We start from the raw sequence: 21,034 nt of genomic DNA, 5'->3' as shown, positions 1-21,034 counted from the left end.
TCTGCCAGGCCCCGCTGCCGTGCCTCTGCCTTGGAGCCGGCCCACTGTGGAACCTCTACAAACTGTGTGCTGGAATAAACCGCTCCCCCTCGCAGTCGTGAGCGGCCGGTATTACGTCTCAGGGAGCGGAAAGTGACTACGGCGTGAAGCAGGATGAGGACTGAGAGGCGGGAGCCAAACTTCGTCCTGGTGGCTTCTGTCACAGGTTCAGCCTTGACGGTTTCACACAGTACTCTCATAAGCACCATTTCATCTCACCCCTAATCTGGCTTGAAATTATCCTGATCTAAAGGAGAGGAACTGAAGCTCAGAAAAGTGACCCTTAGCCAGCTGACAGCACGAGTGGCGGAAGACGACTTCAGTGAGGAACCTCCGCGTGCTCTGCTCTTCCTAAATTATTCCAGGACAGCGAGGATGCCAACGAGGATGCCAACGCAGCATCGCTGGGGGCTGGCGCTCCTGGGGCCTGGACACACACTGGGAAAGGACACTTACGTCTCAGAGCTTCTCCCAGCAGAGCAGCTGCTGCTGCCGGCTTTACCAAGAGCAGCCCCCAGCGTGTTTTATCTCCGCAGAATTGGACCCCGCCTGCCTGAGGCAAACGGCCTTGACTGAACCTTATGTGTGGAAGGCTCTGCTTGAAGGGGAGCTGTCCACGATGGTGTCCGAGTTCCTGGGAACGACTAGTCCCTTTCTCTGGAGGAGATGGCAGCTGCCGCAAGCGTTCTGGGATTCCGACTCAACAAGCTCGGGGTGGGGCCCGCAGCAGTCCCTTCCTGTCTTCTGCTGCAGGCAGGGCATTTCCAAAGCCACAGTCTTTGAGACAGACAGCAAGGCGGCTGCGCTGCAGAGAGCAGCTGCACTGGTGCTTTCGCACCGTCAAAGCACAGCCTTGCTTTTCAGACCATGGGATGCTTTCTAAATGACTACTTCGGAAACAGCTGGCGCTGTGATTCTTCTCAGGAAGGAAACTTATTGTTTGGAAAAGCATTCTGCAAATCTAAGTGAGGCGAATGAGACATTTAGGCAGGCAAAGAAGTCAGCAGAGACCAAGGAGACCCAAGCAGAGAGGAAATTTGATAGGTGTCCTCCCGAGAAGGAAGGGGAGAAGAGCAAGGAAGAGAAAGGAGGTGGGGAGGAGGAGCGGAGGGCAAAGCAGAATGGGGAAGCACTGGGCTCGTGTAGGGACCAGGTGAGCCCCAGAAACCCCACTGTGGGGCGCCTGGGAGCCCCTGGAATGGGGGGGGTGGCCCTGTTCTGCCTGAAAACCTCTGCAAATTTCAGTCCACCGCGTCCCAGAGGCTTCCCTTGGGCTCTTTCCTGCAAAGCAGGGGACCCCATGACCTCTCCACTGGCCATGGCACGGGACAAGGCTGCCTGTGACCAGGCACCAGCCAGTGTGGTGCCATCCAGCCGCACATGGCTGTTGAGCGTTTCCGGTGCAGGCAGTTCAACCATGACAGCACTGAAGCGTTTATTTTGTCTGCGTTAAACAACCCCATGTGGCCAATGGCACAGACAGACCAATGGCATAAGGGCAGGGCCTCCAGGCCTGGGGCCCCAAGCGGTCAAGCACCCGGACAGGCTGACATCTCGGGGCACCAGTGAGACTTAGACAGGCTGGATCTGGGGTGCTTGATGGGAGGTCTGGACTTGCGATCAGTTTAGCCAAGAACTGTCACGAAGGCTGACAACAGAGCTACAGAAAGATTCAAGCAGAAGGGAGAAGGGAGTCTTTACCCGGGTGGGTGCAAGTTTTCTTTCTTTTTGGAATCTAAGGTAAGAAGTGGCTGTTCGTGTCTGTGCACGACAGGTCCTGCAGAATTTGTAGTATTTGCAGTTGTGCTGGCACAGGGCAGGTGCTTGGTCGGTATCTGAGTTACTGGATGACTGAGCGAACAGTACTTTCACCCTCCACCTACACTGACTCACTTTAAAACATCCCCCAGAGCACCGGAGGTGCTAGGAGGCTCAGCAATGCATCCGGTCTTCGTTCACCCACTCTGCCCTCCATCTGTACCTAAGGGGTTTTGTCCCGGCTCCCCCTGAGGCTGCTGGGAGTGAAAACTCCAGGAGCACAGATGCCTAGCACCGTGTGCACCTCCCCGCTCCTTTGTTTTGTGGTGCAGTTTGGCTTTTCCTGCTGTTGGTTTATCTGTCAGGGACCTGAGAGGGGAGTTCCCAAAGCGTACACCTCAGCTTCAGTCCTTGGGATGGCTACACTCAGAAGAGTGGAAAAGCCCAGGGGTGAGGGCCAGGTGTGTGACTCTGACACAGGGGCCTGGAGCACAGGTGGAAGAAACACGCTTCTTAGCCAGTGGTGCCAGGGAGACAGATTCCGGCCCACCTCTCTTACCATGCGGGAAACCAAAGTCAAAATGGGTCAGAGATCCAGAGCTGAAACAAACACTTAATTTGCTGGAAGGTAAAATAGGTACAACTCTTGAAGTATATGCACAGGCAAGGGCTTTCTGAACAGGGACCCAAATTCCTAAGAAATAACATCAGGAATCAACAAATGGCATCAAATCAAGTTAAAAAGCTTCTGCACAGCAAAGGAAACCACTAATAGAGTGAAAAGACAACCTACAGAATGGGGAAAAAATTGACCAGCTGTTCTTTGGACAGAGGATTAATATCTAGAACATAGGAAGAACTAAAAAAAAAAATCAGACACCCCCCAAAACAAAAGATCCAATAAAACGGGCAACTGAAACGAACAGACACTTCCCAGATGAAGATATACAAATGGTCAATAAACACATGAAAAAATGTTCAACATCACTGGTGATTAGAGAAATGAAAATTGAAACAACTCTGAGATATTTCACACCCCAGAAACACTGGCAATCATCAAGAAATAAAATTATAACACAGGCTGACGAGGCTGCAGGGGAAAGGGGACCTTTCTGTACCACCGGAGGGAACGTAAACCAGTGCAACAACTACAGAAGTCAGAGTGGAGATTCCTCAACAAACGGAGGCTACAAATTCCATTTGACCTGGCTGCTGCTCTTCTGGGCATCGTCCTGAAAGAGCTAAAGACCTCAGATCACAGTGACCCACGCACATCTGAAGCAGCACCACTGACAACAGTTACGTTGTGGATGCAGCCTATGTACCCCCAGCAGATGACTGGACTGAGAAAAGTGGTATTCACACACAGCGGGGCTCTGCTCCGCCATAGAGAGGGACGCATTGGAGTTATTTGTAGAAAGTGGAATGCAACTTGAGACTATGGTGCTAAGTAAAATAAATCTCTAATCCTCTAATGGGGAAACACAATGCATACATAAACTAAAGAGCAAAATAAATGACAGACGTAGAAAACAGGGAGACCAATCTTTGGCAAATTGGAAGGAGACCAAGAGGTGGGTGGGATGGCGGGAAGGAGAAATAAAAGGGCGCAGAGCCGTTCCGTGCATTGCTGAAACAGGGACTAACAGAAAAGGGGTGCAGAACAGGCTGCCTACTTCCTGTTAGCAGATGCCGTAAAATTTATACCTAGGAGGAAAACGGCTAACAAAAAGAAGAATTTAAAAGTACACTGGGCCTTTTGGGGTATAAAATCTAGACTTTCAGCATTTAAATAAACAGTAACTGGTATAAAAGAACGCTGGGCAACTCTCCTTGGCCTGTTGGACAGACAGCACAGCTGGTGCTAACACTGTTTTGGGTATGCGTAGCTCTAGACATCGACCAGCTCTTATTAGGAGGTGCCAGAGAACAGCCAGGCCCGTGGTAGCTCAGACCTCCAGGCCCTTCCCAGCCTCTCCGATGCATTCACACTGCGACTGTTCCTCGCTCGGCGACGGACAGTTAGTACACTTGTGAGTTCAAAAGTCACATCTCCAAGAAAAGAAATCATTTGGTACATCTGCTTCTTACTTTAAAACACCTTAGAATGGCTGGAACTTTTTACAGCAAAAATATCACCAAATACTCTGGTGTCACTTTGTTTTGGCACTGCTCTGTGACAACTCTGTGACAACTGTTTGAAAAATTTTGCTGCAAAATATCCCGCCACAACGATGTATCTGAAATGCTTAGAAAAGCCCCCAAAACCTCGTGACTGCGCTGATGAAAGCTGGTGGGGGCCGGGGGGTGGCCTTCCGGCCAGGTGGACTCACCTTCCCGAAGCTGGCGGCGTTGACGGGCTGGGTGTCATTCTTCTCACAGAAGTCCAGGTAGTGCATGTACAGGGCACTGCGGGGGATGCAGACGCCTTCTGCGATCTCGTAGTTTTCTTCCAGCCTAGGAAGAAATCACCAGTGAGAAAATCATGTGTCACCTCCCCCAAGCAAGAAATGACCATTGGTTCCGTCCTCCTCCGGAGTTGGGCAGACCTGGGAAATAACCCTTTTCCTACAGATGGAAAGTTCAGGCCCAGGAAGACAAGCTGCCTGAGGTCACTGCGGAGTGAGCAGGTCAGCGGGACCCCAATCCTGTTTCCTTTTGTGTGACCCCAGACCACTTTCCCAGCCCGAGTGCCCACTTCCTCTCTGTGCTGTCACTGGTCTGGCCGCATTCTGATTGGGTCAGGTCCTCCCAAGCTCCAAAGCTGTACAGGGCATTGCAGGCCCCACCAGCCAGGCTGTGAGCATACACCGGCATGGTGGCCTCCATATAAGGTGGAAGTCAAAGGGTGCTGTCCTCAGCACCTTGGAGCTTCCTGGTGACAAAAGCAGCCGAGAGGGACCGCCCGGGATAGCCAATGTCCAAGGACAGCCCGCACAGCTGGATGTCACAAAGCCACCAGCCAGAGAGGCCTGCACAACCCCAACAGGGGTGTACCTCTTGATTGTTTCAGTCACCTTGTCTTCTGCTACACAGGGATTTGTGATTCGGCACTGTCACAGGTCATAGGTTCTCTAGGAGAGAGCTCCTCCTCCCCGAGGGGTCCAAATCCCAGCTGCCTCACTGTCTGGAACAGTGACCTTGGTCAGGTAAACTCAGGATGCACTTTCCCTTAGGAGGTGCTGTGTGACTGCCCCCGAGGCGGCTGTGACCATCAGACAGGTGATGTGTGACACGCATCGGCACAGCACCTGGCACAGGTGTGGTAAGCACTGTGCAGGGTTAGGCTTCTTCACTCCCCATTTTTCCTCTCCATGAGTCATAGTTGGACACCTCTCTGTCCAGACTCTGTTGGATATCAGGGACATAAATAAAAGCTAGGTGTGACTTTGTTTTTTTTTTTAACACTAGAATTTAAGCATCCGAATGAATCCTGCCTCCATCGCTACAGACACACTGAAAGGATCAAATCTCTTCCAGCAGGCTTGTCATGCCCAGGGACAGTCTGAGGACAGGTCTTTGGGCCCCGCCTTCAGAGCTGGGGCACTGACTGAGTGGCGAATTCACCAACAGCACATGTTTCTCCTCTGACAAATAGTCTGAAGTCATTTGGAACCCAGTTTGGGAGCTAAAGTGACAATAACCCTTTCCTGCTAAACATTTTTGGGGAGGGATCAAAGTGATTCTAAACAGGTGTCCCCAATGGCTTCAGCTCAGAAAGCACTTGTCAAGGGAATGTCCAGTGCTGTCGTCTCGAATGCAATGAAGGCACAGCCTCCTGAGGTGCCCACTTGGAAGCCCAGTGCCTGTACAGCCCACTCCAGTGTGGCAGGGGAAGCCCATCTGGTCATTTCACAGCCACACCTCAAGTGGGAGCACAGCGCTGGGGTCCTCGGAGAGATCTGAGGCTGGTGTCCCGTGGTCCCGACATCCGGTCTCCCCCTCCTCTTCCGGGCAGGGGAACACAAGTAACTCCTGTGGGGTTCAGAACCGTTCCCGAAGCGGTTTACATGCTCCTTTCTGGTGACCAAATGCGGTGAGGCTGGGAGGTGTGGGTCACTTCTGAGCCCCTGCAGTCCACATCTTCCTGGGCAACAGGTGTCACCAGTGTTCAACAGACAGATTATTTCAATCCACTATTCATTCAACAAATACTTATCGATCTCTTATCATCTACCAAGTGCTGGGGTTATGGCGAGCAAGATGCTCTGCCGACAGACAGGTGGGTGAAGCCCTGGGCACTTTTTCATTCAACAAATATTTGCTGAGTGCCAGGCAGCTTTCTCGACATTGAGGAGACAGTGGTAAATGGAACAGAGGCCTTACATTCTAGGGTGTGTGCCCCTAACATAAGAATCAGACCTCGAAATGGGATTCCCTGGGGGAGGCTGCTTTTGCATACAGAACAGATTTCCCAGGACCATCCTAAGTACCAGGCCCACAGTAATGGGAAATCATTCTGAAGTCCACCTGGGTCCTCCTTGCCCCCGGCAGACTGTTCTCCAGTGAGGGAGTACAGGGCCCCAGCGACCACCCCAGCACATCTGAACATGTGACAGCCGTCACCAACCAGGGTCTCGCAGGAACGCTTTGTCTGGCCTGAATAGCGTTTGTGCAGCTTCTAAACTCCAGGAAATTTCACATCAGGACTGGGTTTCTAGCTTCTTGAGAAAAAGCTGTAGTCTGACAGCACCAAACTCATTTTCCCGCTCAACAACGACTGGACAGACTTAGGTGTGCCGGACTTGGCCGAGTCCTCAGCCCTCTGAATTCTTCCTTGGCTCCTTGCCTGGCGCAGTGGGTACTGGCATTGACATAAGACATGACCTGTGTCTGAGCGCACTCTGCAGTCAGCAGAAGGTGGGAGAGTAGCTTCGTGTATGAGGGAAGGGGTAGTAAAGGTTTCACAGGGACACGGGGACTGGAATTTTACAGCAGCAAACAAGAGGTGGTATTTGCTGAGCTCCACTCCATGTCAGGCACTGGGCAGGTACAGTCTCACCTGATCTTCAGGCAGCTGAGGCTGGAGAGTGTGACTCACCTGCTGATGTAGCCAGCAAGTACAAGAGTTCACCTCGGGCGATGCCCGGGGCTCCTGACATGGCAGTCGGCAGGTGCCAGGCCACAGACTGAGAGAAGAGTGTGTCGTGTGCCTAGGGTGGGGACACGGGCTTGGATAGGAAGGACAGCTTGTGAAGGGCTCTCAAAGGGAAGGACCATGGTGGGTGGAGGATCTTTAAATGCCAGGAAAATGACTGCAACTGGGCGTCATCCCATTCTTGGAAGGAGAAGTTGGTAGAAAACGCTCTTTTCAGAAGGCACTAGAGTGGTACTCGAAAAGAAGAAAAAAACAAAGGCTCCAAGGCGGAAGACTGGAGTGCTTCTGGGATCTTACAGAAACAATAATAGCAATGTCACTGCTAGCAAAGGTAACTAACATTACTTTGATGGTTAAGTTTATTGCCAACTTGGTTAGCTTGGATGCTGCCTAGGGGATTGGTGAAGCACATGTCTCATATCTGGGTGGAGAGAGGAGGTGCAGCCTTGGAGTCTGTGTCTGACCCCTGGCCCCTCCTCTCGGTGCAGTCCCCTGCTCTGCTTCTGGGCCACCGTGATTTTAGCAGCTCTGCTCCACCACACCCTTCCTCGAGGATGCGCCTGCCTTACAGCCAACGGGCCAGGACTGAATGCCCTGAGCCAAAGAAACTCCTCCTTCTTTAAGTTGTGGTTGTTGGGTATTTGCACCCTATAAAGGGAAAACTGACAAATACAACTAATTTAAAGCTTAATATGTTCTATTAGGCAGCTATACATTGAGCATAAAAATATTTTTAAAAACCCCTGAAGACCATTCCAAGTTTCATAGTTTCATCTCGACTCTTAAGAGTTCCATGAAGCAATGTCCTTTTAAAAGGTTTCATTTCAACACTTCAGACCGCTGCTGTGGAACATCTTCTGGTCTAACACATAGATGTGAACAATTTGGGCAGGTAGCTTTCAGCACAACAAGAAGGTATCCCTTTTTGCTCATCTGTGCTAAAGGGTACCTAAGTTTGTTTTGGTCAGAAAAATCCACGAATACATTTAACAAATGTACATTTTAAACCATTCAGAATCAGTCTTATATGAAATTCTTCCACGTGATAGCAAGCCAATTCCTCTTTTTCTTCGTTTTTAAGCCTGGACCTGGCACAGCCAGTTTATTCTTTGGAAAGGTCACCTGTACCTCTGTGCTGCGAGTCTGAGGTGGTCTAGGAAAGTCTGATTAATTCCTTTCTGTTGAATGAATGAATGAACAAATGAAACCGGTTAGGAGCCGCTCTGATAGTTCAGGTGAGAAGCGGCAGGGATGAGCTGAAGTCGTGGGGAGGAGACAGGCAGCGTGCAGTGAGGGACCAGCGCAGCCAGGCGTGGGGGGCAGGTGGCCAAGGTAAGTCCTCAGCTCCTAACGAGCCCAGGGGGTGCGTGGGCTCCACCCCCAAAGTCAGACATGTTCCGAGGGTCGCAAGCCCTGGCAGGAAATGAGGCCTCCAAAGCTGGTGCTGAAGCGGTGGCCCAGGCAGCTTCCTGGCTGCTCCACTCGAGCCCCCCATGCCTGAGTTCCCATCTGCGGCTTCCTCACCACATCTGGCCAAGTGATCAAGATCAAAACACGAGATTCTGTTTACAATGCACCCCATTAAAGAACCCATAGCAACAACAAACTATTCGAATTGGATGGGTGGAAGTCGCCATCGTGCAGGCTGAGCTAATTAAGCAGTTACCTGTCAAAGGCCAGCGCTGTCTAAATAACCGCGTTTCTCCCACGTCTTGTTCCTCTTCCCGGAGCTGCTGAGCCTCAAAGCAGCCAGGTGGCCTGTGACTAGGAAGCATTTTAATAAGCGCGACGCGTGGAGGGACTGAATTGTGCGGAAGCCTCTCCAATGCCTGGGCAGTTTCTACAGGAACCGCGCCGCCATACCTTCCCCACCGCCCGTGAAACCCAGGGGCTCCACACTAAAGTCGCTAATTGGAATGTGCGCTTCCCTGACCGAGGCAGGCGGAGAGAAAGCAGTTAATTATTTCTCTTCATATCTGACGATGAAATTTTCCCTTTCTTCCTCTCTTCGAGGACATCATTAGTCTGGCATGGTGAGCAATGCTCCATTATACCTGGGCTTTTTCTTTAATGATTCATAGACACAAAAAGTCCCCGATGTGTTCCATTTTCTTATCGTGTATTGAACAACTTGATCGGATCTGAATCGAGCCCACCCTATTACGAAGGATAATGAACCGGCCTGTGAGCTGGCACGAGCCCATAGCATGGGCCGAGGCTTCACAAGGACCTCCTCCTCCGGGGCCTCAGCGCGTGGTCCTCCCGTGTGCACAGAGGAAGCTCTGTCCCAACACCTTCCAGGAGTGTGGTCACACCCAACAGGACGTTCCTGGGCTCTCATTTTTCACCTGTGGCCTCTCGTGTACACACAGCTGTCAGATCAAAGTGTCCCTTTGCAAGTTCTTCTGCTTGTTTGTTTGTGTGTTTGTTTTTGAGATAGTCTTGTTGTATAGCCCATGCTAGCCTCAAACCCATGCTACCCCTCCTGCCTCAGCCTCCTGAGTGCTGGGATTATAGGTGTGTACCACCACCAGGCCCAGCTTCCATTTCTCAAATTCTTGCGGAAGCCTTTTCTTCCATTTTACCAAAAGACAAGATTTTTGAAAAAATTTAGAGTATAATGACTTATTACTGAGGCAGTCCCAGAAACCTGAAACCACACTTTGTGGGGGAAAAAACCACAGAACTTGCTAAGCCCTCAGGACAGCACAGCAGTCTACAACCCTCCCGCCCCCCTCCCTGGTGCCTCTTCCCGAGTCTGCACCTCTTCCCAGGACCCACGCTGACCACCTCCAGCGGCCCCCGCCCACTCCCCACCGGCCTCTCACCCTGGCCGCTGGCTCCCAAGCGACCTTGCCGGGTGCCCCCCGGAAAGTTCCAGGCAGTCCCTCTGCTTGTCCGACCCCCGGAGAAAGCTGTTTCATGCCCACCCAGCCCCTCCACCAGCAACTTCTGAGTGGTTTCTTCCTTGCCAGACCCTCGTTCATTCCCTGGGTGCTGAAGTGGTCTACATGGCAGGCACGGAGTCTAGACTCATGAGGGGATATTTTGCTGGAGGAGGCACATGCTTTGCTTCCAGCGCTTTCCGGATGGCCACGGCTCCTCCTTGCGGCTCTGACAGCTGCTTTCACCAGGAGCCAGGCTGGGTGAGCTGGGCAGCTCGGCCAGAGTCCCGCTGCCATGCTTAGGACAGGATAGGCTGGGACCCAGCTCAGACTCTGACTCACTTCCTCTTTCCATAAAATGAGGGAAACAGAGCCCAAGGCCCTATAAAACCAGACAGGAACCCACGCAGGCCCTCTGCCCCGGCTGGAGTGCAGGGGCACCGACCTGGTGGGGTTCTGTTGTTCAAGCGACCTTGATGGTTGGACTGAAGATGTGTGAGGACAGCAGCTGAGCCATCCGGTTAGCACGGTTCCTAGGACTCTATCCACACAGCCAGCCGCGCTGCAGGTCCAGGAGTCGGTGGTGCCGGAAGTTGGGTGGGTAGGCAGCCTTGGCCCAGACTGAGAGGCTCTGGGGGCTTTCAGCACGAGACCAGGGGTGAATGTCCCGTGTGCCTGGCATCTGCAGGGGCTCCTCCCCCGGGCTAGGGATGGCTGCGTTCATCAGCTCCACCCCACGCAGCGGGGTAGCATCGGAGGACTTAGAGGGATGCCAGATGACTCGCCCCGGAGATCCAGGGTCCTGCACACCAGCTCCGCAGTGAGCCTGTTTCCTGAGCACCTACTGTGGCCGGGCCCAGGCTGGAGAAGCTGGCAACCCGCCAGGGGGCGAGAGGCGCGGAAAGGGCGAGGCCAGAGGCCCGGCTCCATGGGTGCTGAGCAGGCCGAGGCAGATCTAAGCAAAGCACAACAAAACCAATCTGTCAAGAAACCCAGAGTTGCGCCTGTGATTTGCCGATGGCTAAACAAGCCGGGGAGAAACCGGACCCCTCCAGCCCGGTCTCTTCTTTCTGCCCCTTGGGCCCATGTGCGTTCTGTCACCGGCCTTGGCTTCCTCCTCTTTAAAGAGTCACAGTCGCACACCACACAGGTCTGGTCCGTGGCCTACAGCCCGGACTCCTGCGGCTCAGGACCTCATGGTCCCCGGCCCCAGGGCGCCACCTGCAGTGTAGGAGCTCAGTGGGGTGCCTGGCGAGCAGCGGCTCCGGATTCTGGGCATCGGGGTGTGGCCGACTGCTGCTAAGGTGGGTTTACTGTCAAACTGTCTGCTGGTGCAGGGAGGGGCGTCAAAAATGCGAGGTGTGTGACACACACACACACACACACACACACACACACACACACACACACACACACACACACACGCCAGCTCCCACGGTGAACGCATGCTGGGAAGACAGGCGTCTGCACCTGCCTGGCTACAGTTCCCTTTAAAATATGAAATTCACTCAACAACAGGCACCCCCTCCTGGAGCCCAGCGCCCCTTCACAGGTCCTGCACTCAGCCCCTCTCCACGGTGACCGTCCCCGCAGGACACTGGCCACTCACTGACCCAGTCTGGCTCTCTGGTTGAATCCAGGGCTGCAAATGTTCATTCTCTCTTCGGAACCAGGCCGCCTAACATGTCAGGAAAGCAAGTGACATTGTGTCACTGCACTGTGCAAAGAAAAGACAGGTCCGAAGTGGGCGTGGATGCCATGTGTTGTTATGACTGCCCGCTGAGCGAGGCCAGGGCTGCCCCGCCAGCCCAGGGCTCCGGAACGGAGCCGGCCCCATTTACCACTACCACTATGCCCTCCACAGACCTCGGAAGAGAAACACTAAGTACAGTTTTGGTTCCGATTCATTTGAAATACTGACAGCCCGACAGCAGTTCCAGGCCTCCTTGCTAATTTTTTTTTTTTAAATGAAATTGCTCCTCTCCCCCACCAGGAGAGTGAAACTCCGGGCCCCTCGGACTTTGGGGAAGCCCCTTCTCCTGTAGCTGCTGAGCGGCATGGCCCCGCCCTGAGGCACAAGTAGCATCTTTCCACTGGGGACTGAGGTGTGGATAGAGGTTATCGTGCGTGGACTCCAGGCGCTCACACTCCTGAGCTGGGATTTACTAACCTCTGGACCAAGGGTGCTGGAAGGGATGTGGCAGCAGGTGCCGGACCTTGAGGGTGGCCAGTGTGGGAGGCTTGGCTGCCGGGCCGGTCTCCATCTCGGTGCGGAGGGGCTTCAGGCAGCAGTGGGCGACAGGGGAAGCCTCTGAAACCACAGGCACTGACTCTGAAGTCCAGCCAGGTGGCTGGCGGGGCCACATACCATCCTGGGACAGGGACAGCTCGAGAACACCTGTGCCTCCAGAAGGGGGTCTCCCAGAGCCAAGGTCTTAGTTTCTTCGCTGACTTTTAAGTGGTTTGTGCTGGGAGTGACAGCAGATATTGGAGGGAAGACAGTGAGCTGTGGATGCACAGCCCACAGGCAGCAGGGTGCTTCCACCCTGCTTGTCACAAGTGTCCCTAGCTGGTTTAGAGGAAGGTCTTCCCCTCCCCTCTCCTGCTGGCCTGCCCTGCTCTGTGTCCCTGCCCCCTACACGTTGGGTGCTTGGCACATGGCCACCGTCCCGTGGCTCCCTGAGCTGGCTTGGCCTGCACCTCCCTGAAGGATCCGGGCCACACTGTCCACTGCTGGAAGGGGCCGTGGAGCCGGGCTCTCTGGGTCACCCAAGGAACAGTGTGCAGCGGAAGCCTGAGGGCGCCCATGGGGCCTGGGCTGCTGCTCCAGTGCCCCTACCCTGAGGTGAGGATGCCGGGTGCTCCAGATAAACCACCTGGGAGCCCATCCTGGCCCCAGCTTCTGTTCCTGGCAGGAGTGCTCTGCCCCAGAGCTCCCCAGGACCCCACGGTCGGTGAGAATGTCACCTCTCGGAGGAGCCCCTGAAAACAGCCATGTCCCCACACGGCTTTCACGTCTAGCTCACACAGTCCTCTCCACCAGTCACTTATAAATAAACCACCCCCATCAGCCCTTCCCGGGCCCACCTGAGCCAACGTGCATTCCCAGAGCCCACGGTGGGACCCAGCACACAGTAGGTGCCAGGAAGCATTTCTTGAATGAGTTCATGATCAAAACATCATCTTCTCTGTTTTGGATGGGGCAGGGGGAGCACTGGTGACTGAACCCAGAGCCTTCAAGCTGAGCTACATCCCTGGCATTTTCTTTTTAACTCATTCATTCATTCATTCATTCAAGACGGTCCTGCTAAGTTGATAAGGTGTCCAGGCTGGCCTTGAACTTGGAATCTTCCTGCCTCATCCTCTGAACTGCAGGAATGATGGGTGTGTAATGCCCCACACAGCAGACAGACGGTCTTAAATATAACGGGAATTGGAGGACAGTTTGATGTTCTTTGAACAAAGAATGCCTTTTGATAATGGTGTGACTGAAACACACACGTTTTCACATCTGATTTACCCCTGGAAAGTAAATGTGTCCTTAGGGGAAATAATCTATGCCTGACCTTGTGGCCTGGGGGTGAAGTTTCTTCTGGGATTTTTCATGTGAGTCTCTAGGTACAAGAACAGATGACCGGTCCAGGATGTGGTGCAGAGCTGGCAGGAGGTGAGCCCTGCCGGGTTGTCCCTTAGGGGACTTGGATGAGGGTCCAGCCCATGCCAGGGTCTGTGTGGGCCCTGGCAGCCCATCCTCAGGACCCCATGCTGGGCCAGACCTCACAGCCACCCCACTTGTGGGCCCCGAAGTGGAGACACTAAGATCCCGGCCTGGGGCTGCACGGTGGAGCCAGAGCTCTGCCCTGGCCAAGTATTTCAGAGACTGCACTGTCTCAGCCTCCCAGTGGCCAGGCAGAGGTCAGAGAACTGCAGAACACAGGCCTGAGCAGGTGGCTGCCTTCTAGTCCCTTTCAGGTATTTATTGTGAAATCCACAATGGGTTCCCCTAGGTAAAGCCGTCATCCCTGGGTTTCTTGCATTTCTAGCCATGCCTGCCCCTCCCACGGTCTTCTGCGTGACGTCGCCTTCCAGGTATTGTGGGGCATGGTGCAGCCATGATATTTATGATACTATTTGTCAAAATCTGCAGCAGGAGGTTCAGTTGTATTTTAAATAAAGCCAAAATATCAAGTGCGAGAAAAAGAACACTGGGGACAAATGACAGAAAAGGCCAAAGGCTGGGAATAGGGCCCTTGGAAATGACCTTGGCTGCTCTCTATTTGTTAGTTTTTGAGACAGGGTCTCACTGTGTAGCCCAGGCTGGCCTTGAACTCATGGCAATCCTCCTGCCTCAGCCTCCAAGTTTTGGGATTACTGGCATGCACCACCAGGCCCAGCTAATCTTAGCCATTCTTGTGGGCAAAAGGCTGCCGGTGGAGACCTTCGTCAGAGAGGCTGAGTTATGTCTCATAACCCTTCCCCAAGTCCTCTCAAAGGTGACCAGGGACAGAATCTGATCTGCTCCCGGAAGCCCTCTGCTTCCTTTTCCAATCTTTCTAAGCTTCCTCTTCCATCCTTCCAAAGTATGGGAGTTGCATTTAGAAAGACCCAGGCTGGGCCCTGTGTTCCGGGTAGGTGATTTCACTGCCTCAGCTTTATTTGGTCACTCTGTGACACGGGCATAACAATACCCCTGTTGCACAGGTGTGAGCACAAAACCGGCACGAAGTGTGCATAGCTCTACCCAGGCTGTGTGGGACGGAGCTGTCTTCCTCCCTAGCCGGGGCAGAGGAGTCACAGCCCCTGATGACCGAGGTCCTGGCAGGGAGGGGCCCCGGGTGCACAGCGCTGGTGCCCAAGCCCAGATGCCCCCTCCGAGTGCAGCGTTAGAGAGAACTTACCTGTGAACACCGAATAAAGCAACCAGCGAGAAACATTCCATCAAGCTAGGGATTTCAGATATGAAAGGGGGAGTCGTTCTGCCAGGTGAGTTTTGTTACTGTTAGGAGTATTAAAATAACCGTAGTCTCATTGAAGTTAATTATTCATTCATTCTGGGCTTACGGGTTAGAGTAAACAGCCCTCTGCCTCTTTTTGGTAATAATATGACTGACATCCATGTAGAATCCGGTTCTTGCCAGCATTGGAATGCAGCAGTGGAAATAAAATCCTACCCCAGAATCAGATAAATAAAAAAATACAAATTTCCAGCCTCAATACCGACTGAGTGCGTCACAGACACCTGCAAATCAAGCAGATCTTGGGGGACGGCTGCTGGCCGTGTGGTCAGGGACAAGGCCCGAGCACCTGCGTGCCGCCATTGGGGGGGGCATTGGGCATCCGGCCCAGGCCAGAAGGGACACTTACCATTGCAGCGTGGCGGGCGTGGAGTGGGGCTTGGATGCTCTATTATTTTCTTTTTCCTCATCTGTTGAAGGAAAGAAAATGGAGCTGACTTCACTGGGAAACAGAAAAAGAGAGGAAACGCCTCTCGGCTCTTCCAAGTTTCAAAAGACAGTGTCTCCTCGAATGCCGAGGCTTCAAAACAGTGTACTTTGGGTTTTCCCACACATAAGACTCACCATGCTTTATTACAGAAAAGTGAAGGGAAACCGAGTTTTACAGCAACTATTACAGTGTCTGGTTTTATTTGAGAGCATCTTCCTTCTTCACTGAACAGTGAGAACTCACCTGACGTCACCTGCTCTCTCCGGGGTCTTGGATGTTTGATCCTCGCTGTGGCCCAGAACACACTGCCCTGCAAACCACCTCAGACTGAATTTCAGAGCCGTCATGGCTCCTGGGTTGAAAGTCCCAAGGGGAAGGCATTTGGAGGCCGAGCCTTGGAGAGGGGGCCGAGCCTGGATCTGGAGCCGCGGTGGAAGGGAGCAGTGTCCTAATCCAGAAAACCCTTCAAGCGCTGAGAAAACCCCCTCGCACCCCCAGAACCGGAAGTGGGTCCCCACTGCACATCAAGTGGCTGGCACCTTGGCCTTGGCTTTCTCAGCCTCCAGGAGAACAGAGTGAAATAAATTTGTTTTTAGAACACATCGGCTTGTGGTATGCTGTGATAGCAGCCTGAACAGACCAAGGGGGTCACCACCTCTTCCCTGTGACCCGTGGAGCAGAGTTAGGGCAGGATGGGGGCCCCGGGTCAGAAGAGTCAGGTTAGCATGTCAGGGGCCAGGGTCAACATGACTTTTTCTATTACAGATCCAACAGTAGCCACTGTAAGGTTTGCGACCAAGTGGCAAAATCGAGACTATGTGGAATTTACATGAGAAGAGAGGGAACACATCCACAAAATTTTTACTGGCAAAATTCAAAGTACAAAGATTATTATTGCTGACCATAATTTTCATAGTATAGGTCCATTGGGGAGGAGAATCACGTGGTTTGGGAGCTGGATAATATTGCTCTTATGTGAGATTCACTTAGTGTCTTCGTGCTTAGACACTGCAGAAGCTCGTCTGTAAAATCCACCCTCTCAGCGGGCAGAAGACAGACTGCAGGCCAGACTGGGGCCATGGGTCTACTTCGCTGAGCCCATCAATAAAACATCTGAACAATGAATTCATCTTTGCCTATCGGTGAGGAATTACCATTTTTATCATGAACTAGGTGAGAAATACACCAGTCTCTTATCCAACTCCCAATGAAAAGGAAAGATACAAACAGTCAATATAAAATTTCTCGACCCACAAAAGTTGATGCAGGAAAACTGGATACACATAATCTCAAAAGAAATGGAATAAGGCTAAAACCTACAAATATGACCCACAAAACTTTAATTTAGAGATATGAAAAAGATCAGTGAAGGCAGTCTGTGTCCTAATATCTATGTGGAAAACACTGGTACTCATGAAAATAGTTTAAGTCAAACGAAACTGGAAATAGAAGAAAATGAAAATGGTACATACGGTAGAGAAAATTTTTCCTGAAATTTTAGTTTGCTCAGTAAAGTTGAGTCCAGCAAATATTTTCTCGATGAAAATTCATCTGCTCATAAACACAGACATTAGAACTATTACTGCTCATTCAACAATCATCAAGACTCACCTTCACCCTTATCAATACAACCCTAATCTCGAGGGGCCCTGAATTCAGAGGGTACGTGTAAACCAGTCGTGGTAAGTGACGGTATGTCACACAGCTACTGATTGGACCAAGTGGGCCATGTGACTTGACACTGGCCTCTCACACCTAGGAAAAACCCTCTGGGTGCTTCTGGGAAAAAATTATTTTTCTAATCATGTGGAATGGGAGACAGGCGCTGGCGTACTTGTGAATACGGCTGCAAGAGACTCATATCTAGAATATATAAAGAACTCAAAAAATGAGACCCCAAACTGAAAGACTCAATCACAAAGCGAGGAAGTGAAATGACGAGACACTTCACAGAGGAAGAAATACAAATAACCTGAGATTCATGACACAGTACTCAACGTCCCTGGCCAATAAAGAATACAAATCAAAACAGCACTGTGATTCTATCTGACCCCAGAAAGAACGGCCACCACCAGGAAATCAAGCAGTAACAAGCGCTGGAGAGGCGGTGGGAGGGAAAAGGAGGCCTTCTGCATTGCTGGTGGGAGTGTAAGCGAGTAAAATCACTATGGAAATCAGTGGGGGACTCCTCACAAAACTAAAACTAGCAATTCCATTCAATCCAGCCTTCTAGGTACCTTTCTGAAAGAGTTAAAGACATTATTTTACAGTGATCCCTACACATCCGTGTTTATGGCAGTAGAACTCACAACAGCTAAATCTTGGAAGTGGCCTGTGTGTCCATCGACAGACGACTGGATAAAGAAAGTGTGGTGCTTACACACAGTGGAGCACTACTCTGCGACGAAGAAGGGTGCGTCTGAGTCATCTGTAGGAAACTGGATGCAGTTTGAGACCATAATGTTCAGTGAAAATAATCAGACATGCTTAAATCTCACATGGTTTCTTTTATACGAGAAACCCAATTTATAAGTAAAGACCAAAACAAAAGACAGGTAACAGGAAACAGGGAGGCAGATCATTCTCAAAGGGGAAGGAGGCCAGGAGATGGAGGGACAGTGGGGAGGAGGAGGAGGGGATGAAGGCCTCGAGGTGCAATGCGTGTACCCACCGACTGCCCGAGGAGAGCCATCACTATGTCCTGCAAGTGTGGAGTAAGGAGAAATAAAGAAGAAAGAAGACACAGAAACAGGATCAAAGGGCTGGGGATGTAGCTCAGTGTCCGCCTGGGAAGTGCAAGTTCCTGAGTTCGATTTGCGGTACCAGGGGGAAAAAGAAGAAGCAGGAAGGAGCGGCACAGCTGCAGGGAAGAGCCGTGGGGACCGCGTCCGCACCGAGGAGGCGCAGAGGAGACAGCGCTGTCTGCACGGCCGCCTCTGTCCCTGGGCATCCAGCCTCCCCACTAACGAAGCCTCCCTCCACCCGGCCTCCTCTCCCTGCGTCCAGACCACCCTGGCCGAGGCCGGGCGCTCAGGGGCAAGAGGTGGAAACACAGCAGGCGCAGACTCTAAAGGCCCGCAGTCTTTCAGGCCCTGTTGTCCCCACAGCCGGCTCCAGACCTGAGCCCATCTCTCCCCTCAGGCCGAGGTCTCCTGGCAGGCAGGTCGGGGTCCTGGCTAACCCCGACACAGCGCCTCCCGCTTACTCAGTTCACTCTGCCGACTAAATCTCCGGATAGAGTAGAATAAAATAGTGAAGAGCTAAACCTCTGTCATTCACGAGGAAATAAAAAGGACTCCCACGGCGATGCACTGCTTACCTTTCTGAGAGGACAGCGAATCTGAACAGATGGGAATCCCCAGGGCCGGTGTGTACATGGTGGCCCAGCGCGCGCTGGAGTAAGGATTTGGTAGACAGCTTGGCAATCACACTGAGAGCATCAAACATGTTCAGGGGGGTGGGCCCACAGCCCGACTACACTAGTTACATTGAGCAAATATCAAAGAGAAGAAAGGCTACACTGAAAATGGGGTCAACTGTATTTTTTTAAAGGAAAGGTACACAAACAATCGAAACTCACCTCTACCTAGCTGGTATGTGATCGACATTTTGTTGCCCCTAAAATGTTCTGGGTTTGCACAGTATTTTTGCTGCTCCGCTGAATTTTAACATTTTGTTCAACCTGAGCAAGATGCCGCCAGGCCTAGATTCTGGTATCGATCTAAAGTTTCACTGGCCGTGAGCAAGCCAACATATTAACTGGCTTCACAGCATCTACTGCAGGCCTCATTGGTGCCGCAGGGCTAGGACTAAGAATGAGACTCTTGCCCTTGTGGGGGAAGAGGCCTGGCCCAAAGTGTGCGAGCAAGGTGGGCACAAGAGAAGGGTTCTGGAGGAAGAATGCGAGCTGCGCCCTAGGGTGAGCAGAGACGGAAGCCAGGGGCAGGGAGGCGGGGGACGTCAGTGACGGGTGCAGAAGACATGTTGCATCTCACCCTCCCGGGACGTAAAGGGGAGTGCGAGCCAGGTCTGAAGGCCTAGCCTCCCTCTCGCTTCCCCTTGGCTCCTGAGCTCATAGCTGGGGGGCAGCAAATAAAGCACCAGTCCCGGGTGCAGCTGGGGAGGTTGACGACCCCGCGGAGCAGCAGTGTGTGCGGGGGCCCAGCTTGGGTGAAGGAGGACGGGGAGCCCAGCTGGTGGGTGGATGAGTGGCCACCGGCACCGGCGTGGTAGGAGTTGGTGCGGACGGAGAACCTGTGCCGTGCAGACCGAGCTTGGGTCCACAGGTTCCCAGTGTTCACAGCACATGTGGGGCCTTCACCCCACACCCACCTGCTGGCCCTGCCCAGGCCACGCTCTGCCCGCTGCCAGGACTTTTTGCCCCTGTCACTGCCCACGTGGCCGGCCAGCTCCGGACACCCCTCTGCTCTCGACACAGCTCTGTGGCCAAACCTCTGGCCTCGAATCCTGGCTCCGGGGGACCACGCGCATTTCCTTATCTGTTGGGCACGGATCAAACAGCCAAACACACAGAGCTGCCGTGCAGACTGGCCGGCCCACCCTGGAGCCTGGCACAGGTGCCCACTGTGGCCATGTCCCCACAACTGTCTAGCATCTGCTCTGCGGTCACGGCTGCTCCCGAAGGAAGCCCTCCTGGCAGGCGGTGGCCGCTGCGCCCTGAGTGCTCTCGAGCCCCTTGTGGCATTTCTCATGGTCCTGAGGGTGAGGTGTCCCGGGTCGAGGCACCGCCCATTCCATGTTGGGGACTCTGTTTCCTGCCCTTTCAGGCTGTCTGCTCACACTGGGCTCTCGTGTGGCACAGTGGGCAAGGCTGCCCTCGGGGTCCTCAACAGGGCCCTAACTCCATGCGTGGGGCACCACCCTCCAAACACCACCACTCGGGCTGGGTTTGTAGAAGGCGCCGGTGCTCAGCCTGCAGGTCGGCCCTGGGCCTCACCCTCAGGTGAGTCTCCCCACCAATGCGGAGAGGCTTGGGGCGCACTGCAGAATGAATGCATGATCAAACTCAGGCTACGCTGGGCTCTGAGCCGGCACACAGGGCAGCGACGCCCTGGGACACTGGATGAGGACCCATCACTGGATGATTCCCCAGCTCCCCCAGCTTCCAGGGAGAGTGAGCTACTGAGCATGCATGAGACGTCGAACTGCCCCCCCCGGGGGGGCGGGCACGCGGGCCGGCCCGGCAGTGATGTTAGGGCCCGGAATCAGCATTTCCCCTGCCGAGGAGGCAGGAACGGGGCTCAGACGGGAAGCAATCTGGGGTCACAGAGGCAGTGGAGGGGTGAGGACAAGGACCCAGTCCAAGTGGGGTCAAGCGCCCCCACCCACACACTTGAGTCTCTCTGCAAACCTGGGCTGAAGATTTTAGGGACCTCCTTAGTGGCCCAGCCACTGCTCCCTCGCCATTCAGCCTCTCCTGAATTCACAAAGTCCAAGCCCATTCCAGATATTTCTTGCCCTGAGCCAATCTGGCAGAGTTTAGCATCGAGGGAGAACGTTTCTAAATTAATTACCTCTTCTCAACCCAGGGAAGGTTCGAGTTTGCGGGAATCTTGAGTTTCACCGGGTTCTAATTCCATTTCCTCTCATTAGCTGGCCGGGCTGCACCTGGCCGGGCCTCACCTGCTGGGAACCGGAGGCTGCCAGGCACCCGCCTGTGAGGAGCAGCAGCTGAGGACCGAGCTGGCACCCAGGCCTTTGGCCGAGGGCACAGCTGCTGGCAGTGAGCCTCTCTCCCCGTGGGAACAGGGCTGCGGTGTTGGCTCTGAGCAGGCCACACCTGCTGCCT

At 53.2% G+C, this 21,034-nt stretch overlaps 1 protein-coding gene across 3 annotated transcripts in view; it reads right to left on the bottom strand.

Moving 5' to 3' along the window:
• Positions 1-21,034, bottom strand: part of Rfx4 (regulatory factor X4) — a 136,164-nt gene that overhangs the window by 80,501 nt on the left and 34,629 nt on the right. For all 3 annotated transcript variants that reach the window (XM_010631310.2, XM_010631309.2, XM_010631308.2), the window contains exons 3-4: positions 15,145-15,205; positions 4,131-4,254 (exon numbers count right to left, since the gene is read on the bottom strand). In XM_010631310.2, coding sequence (XP_010629612.1) covers positions 4,131-4,254; positions 15,145-15,205 — 185 coding nt within the window. The remainder of the gene's footprint in view (positions 1-4,130; positions 4,255-15,144; positions 15,206-21,034) is intronic.

This window comes from Fukomys damarensis, unplaced genomic scaffold, assembly GCF_012274545.1.
Source record: "Fukomys damarensis isolate Sample0158 unplaced genomic scaffold, DMR_v1.0_HiC HiC_scaffold_15, whole genome shotgun sequence".
NCBI lineage: Eukaryota > Metazoa > Chordata > Mammalia > Rodentia > Bathyergidae > Fukomys > Fukomys damarensis.
Note: the sequence above shows the minus strand (reverse complement) of the source record. Positions and strands in the feature narration are given on the sequence as shown.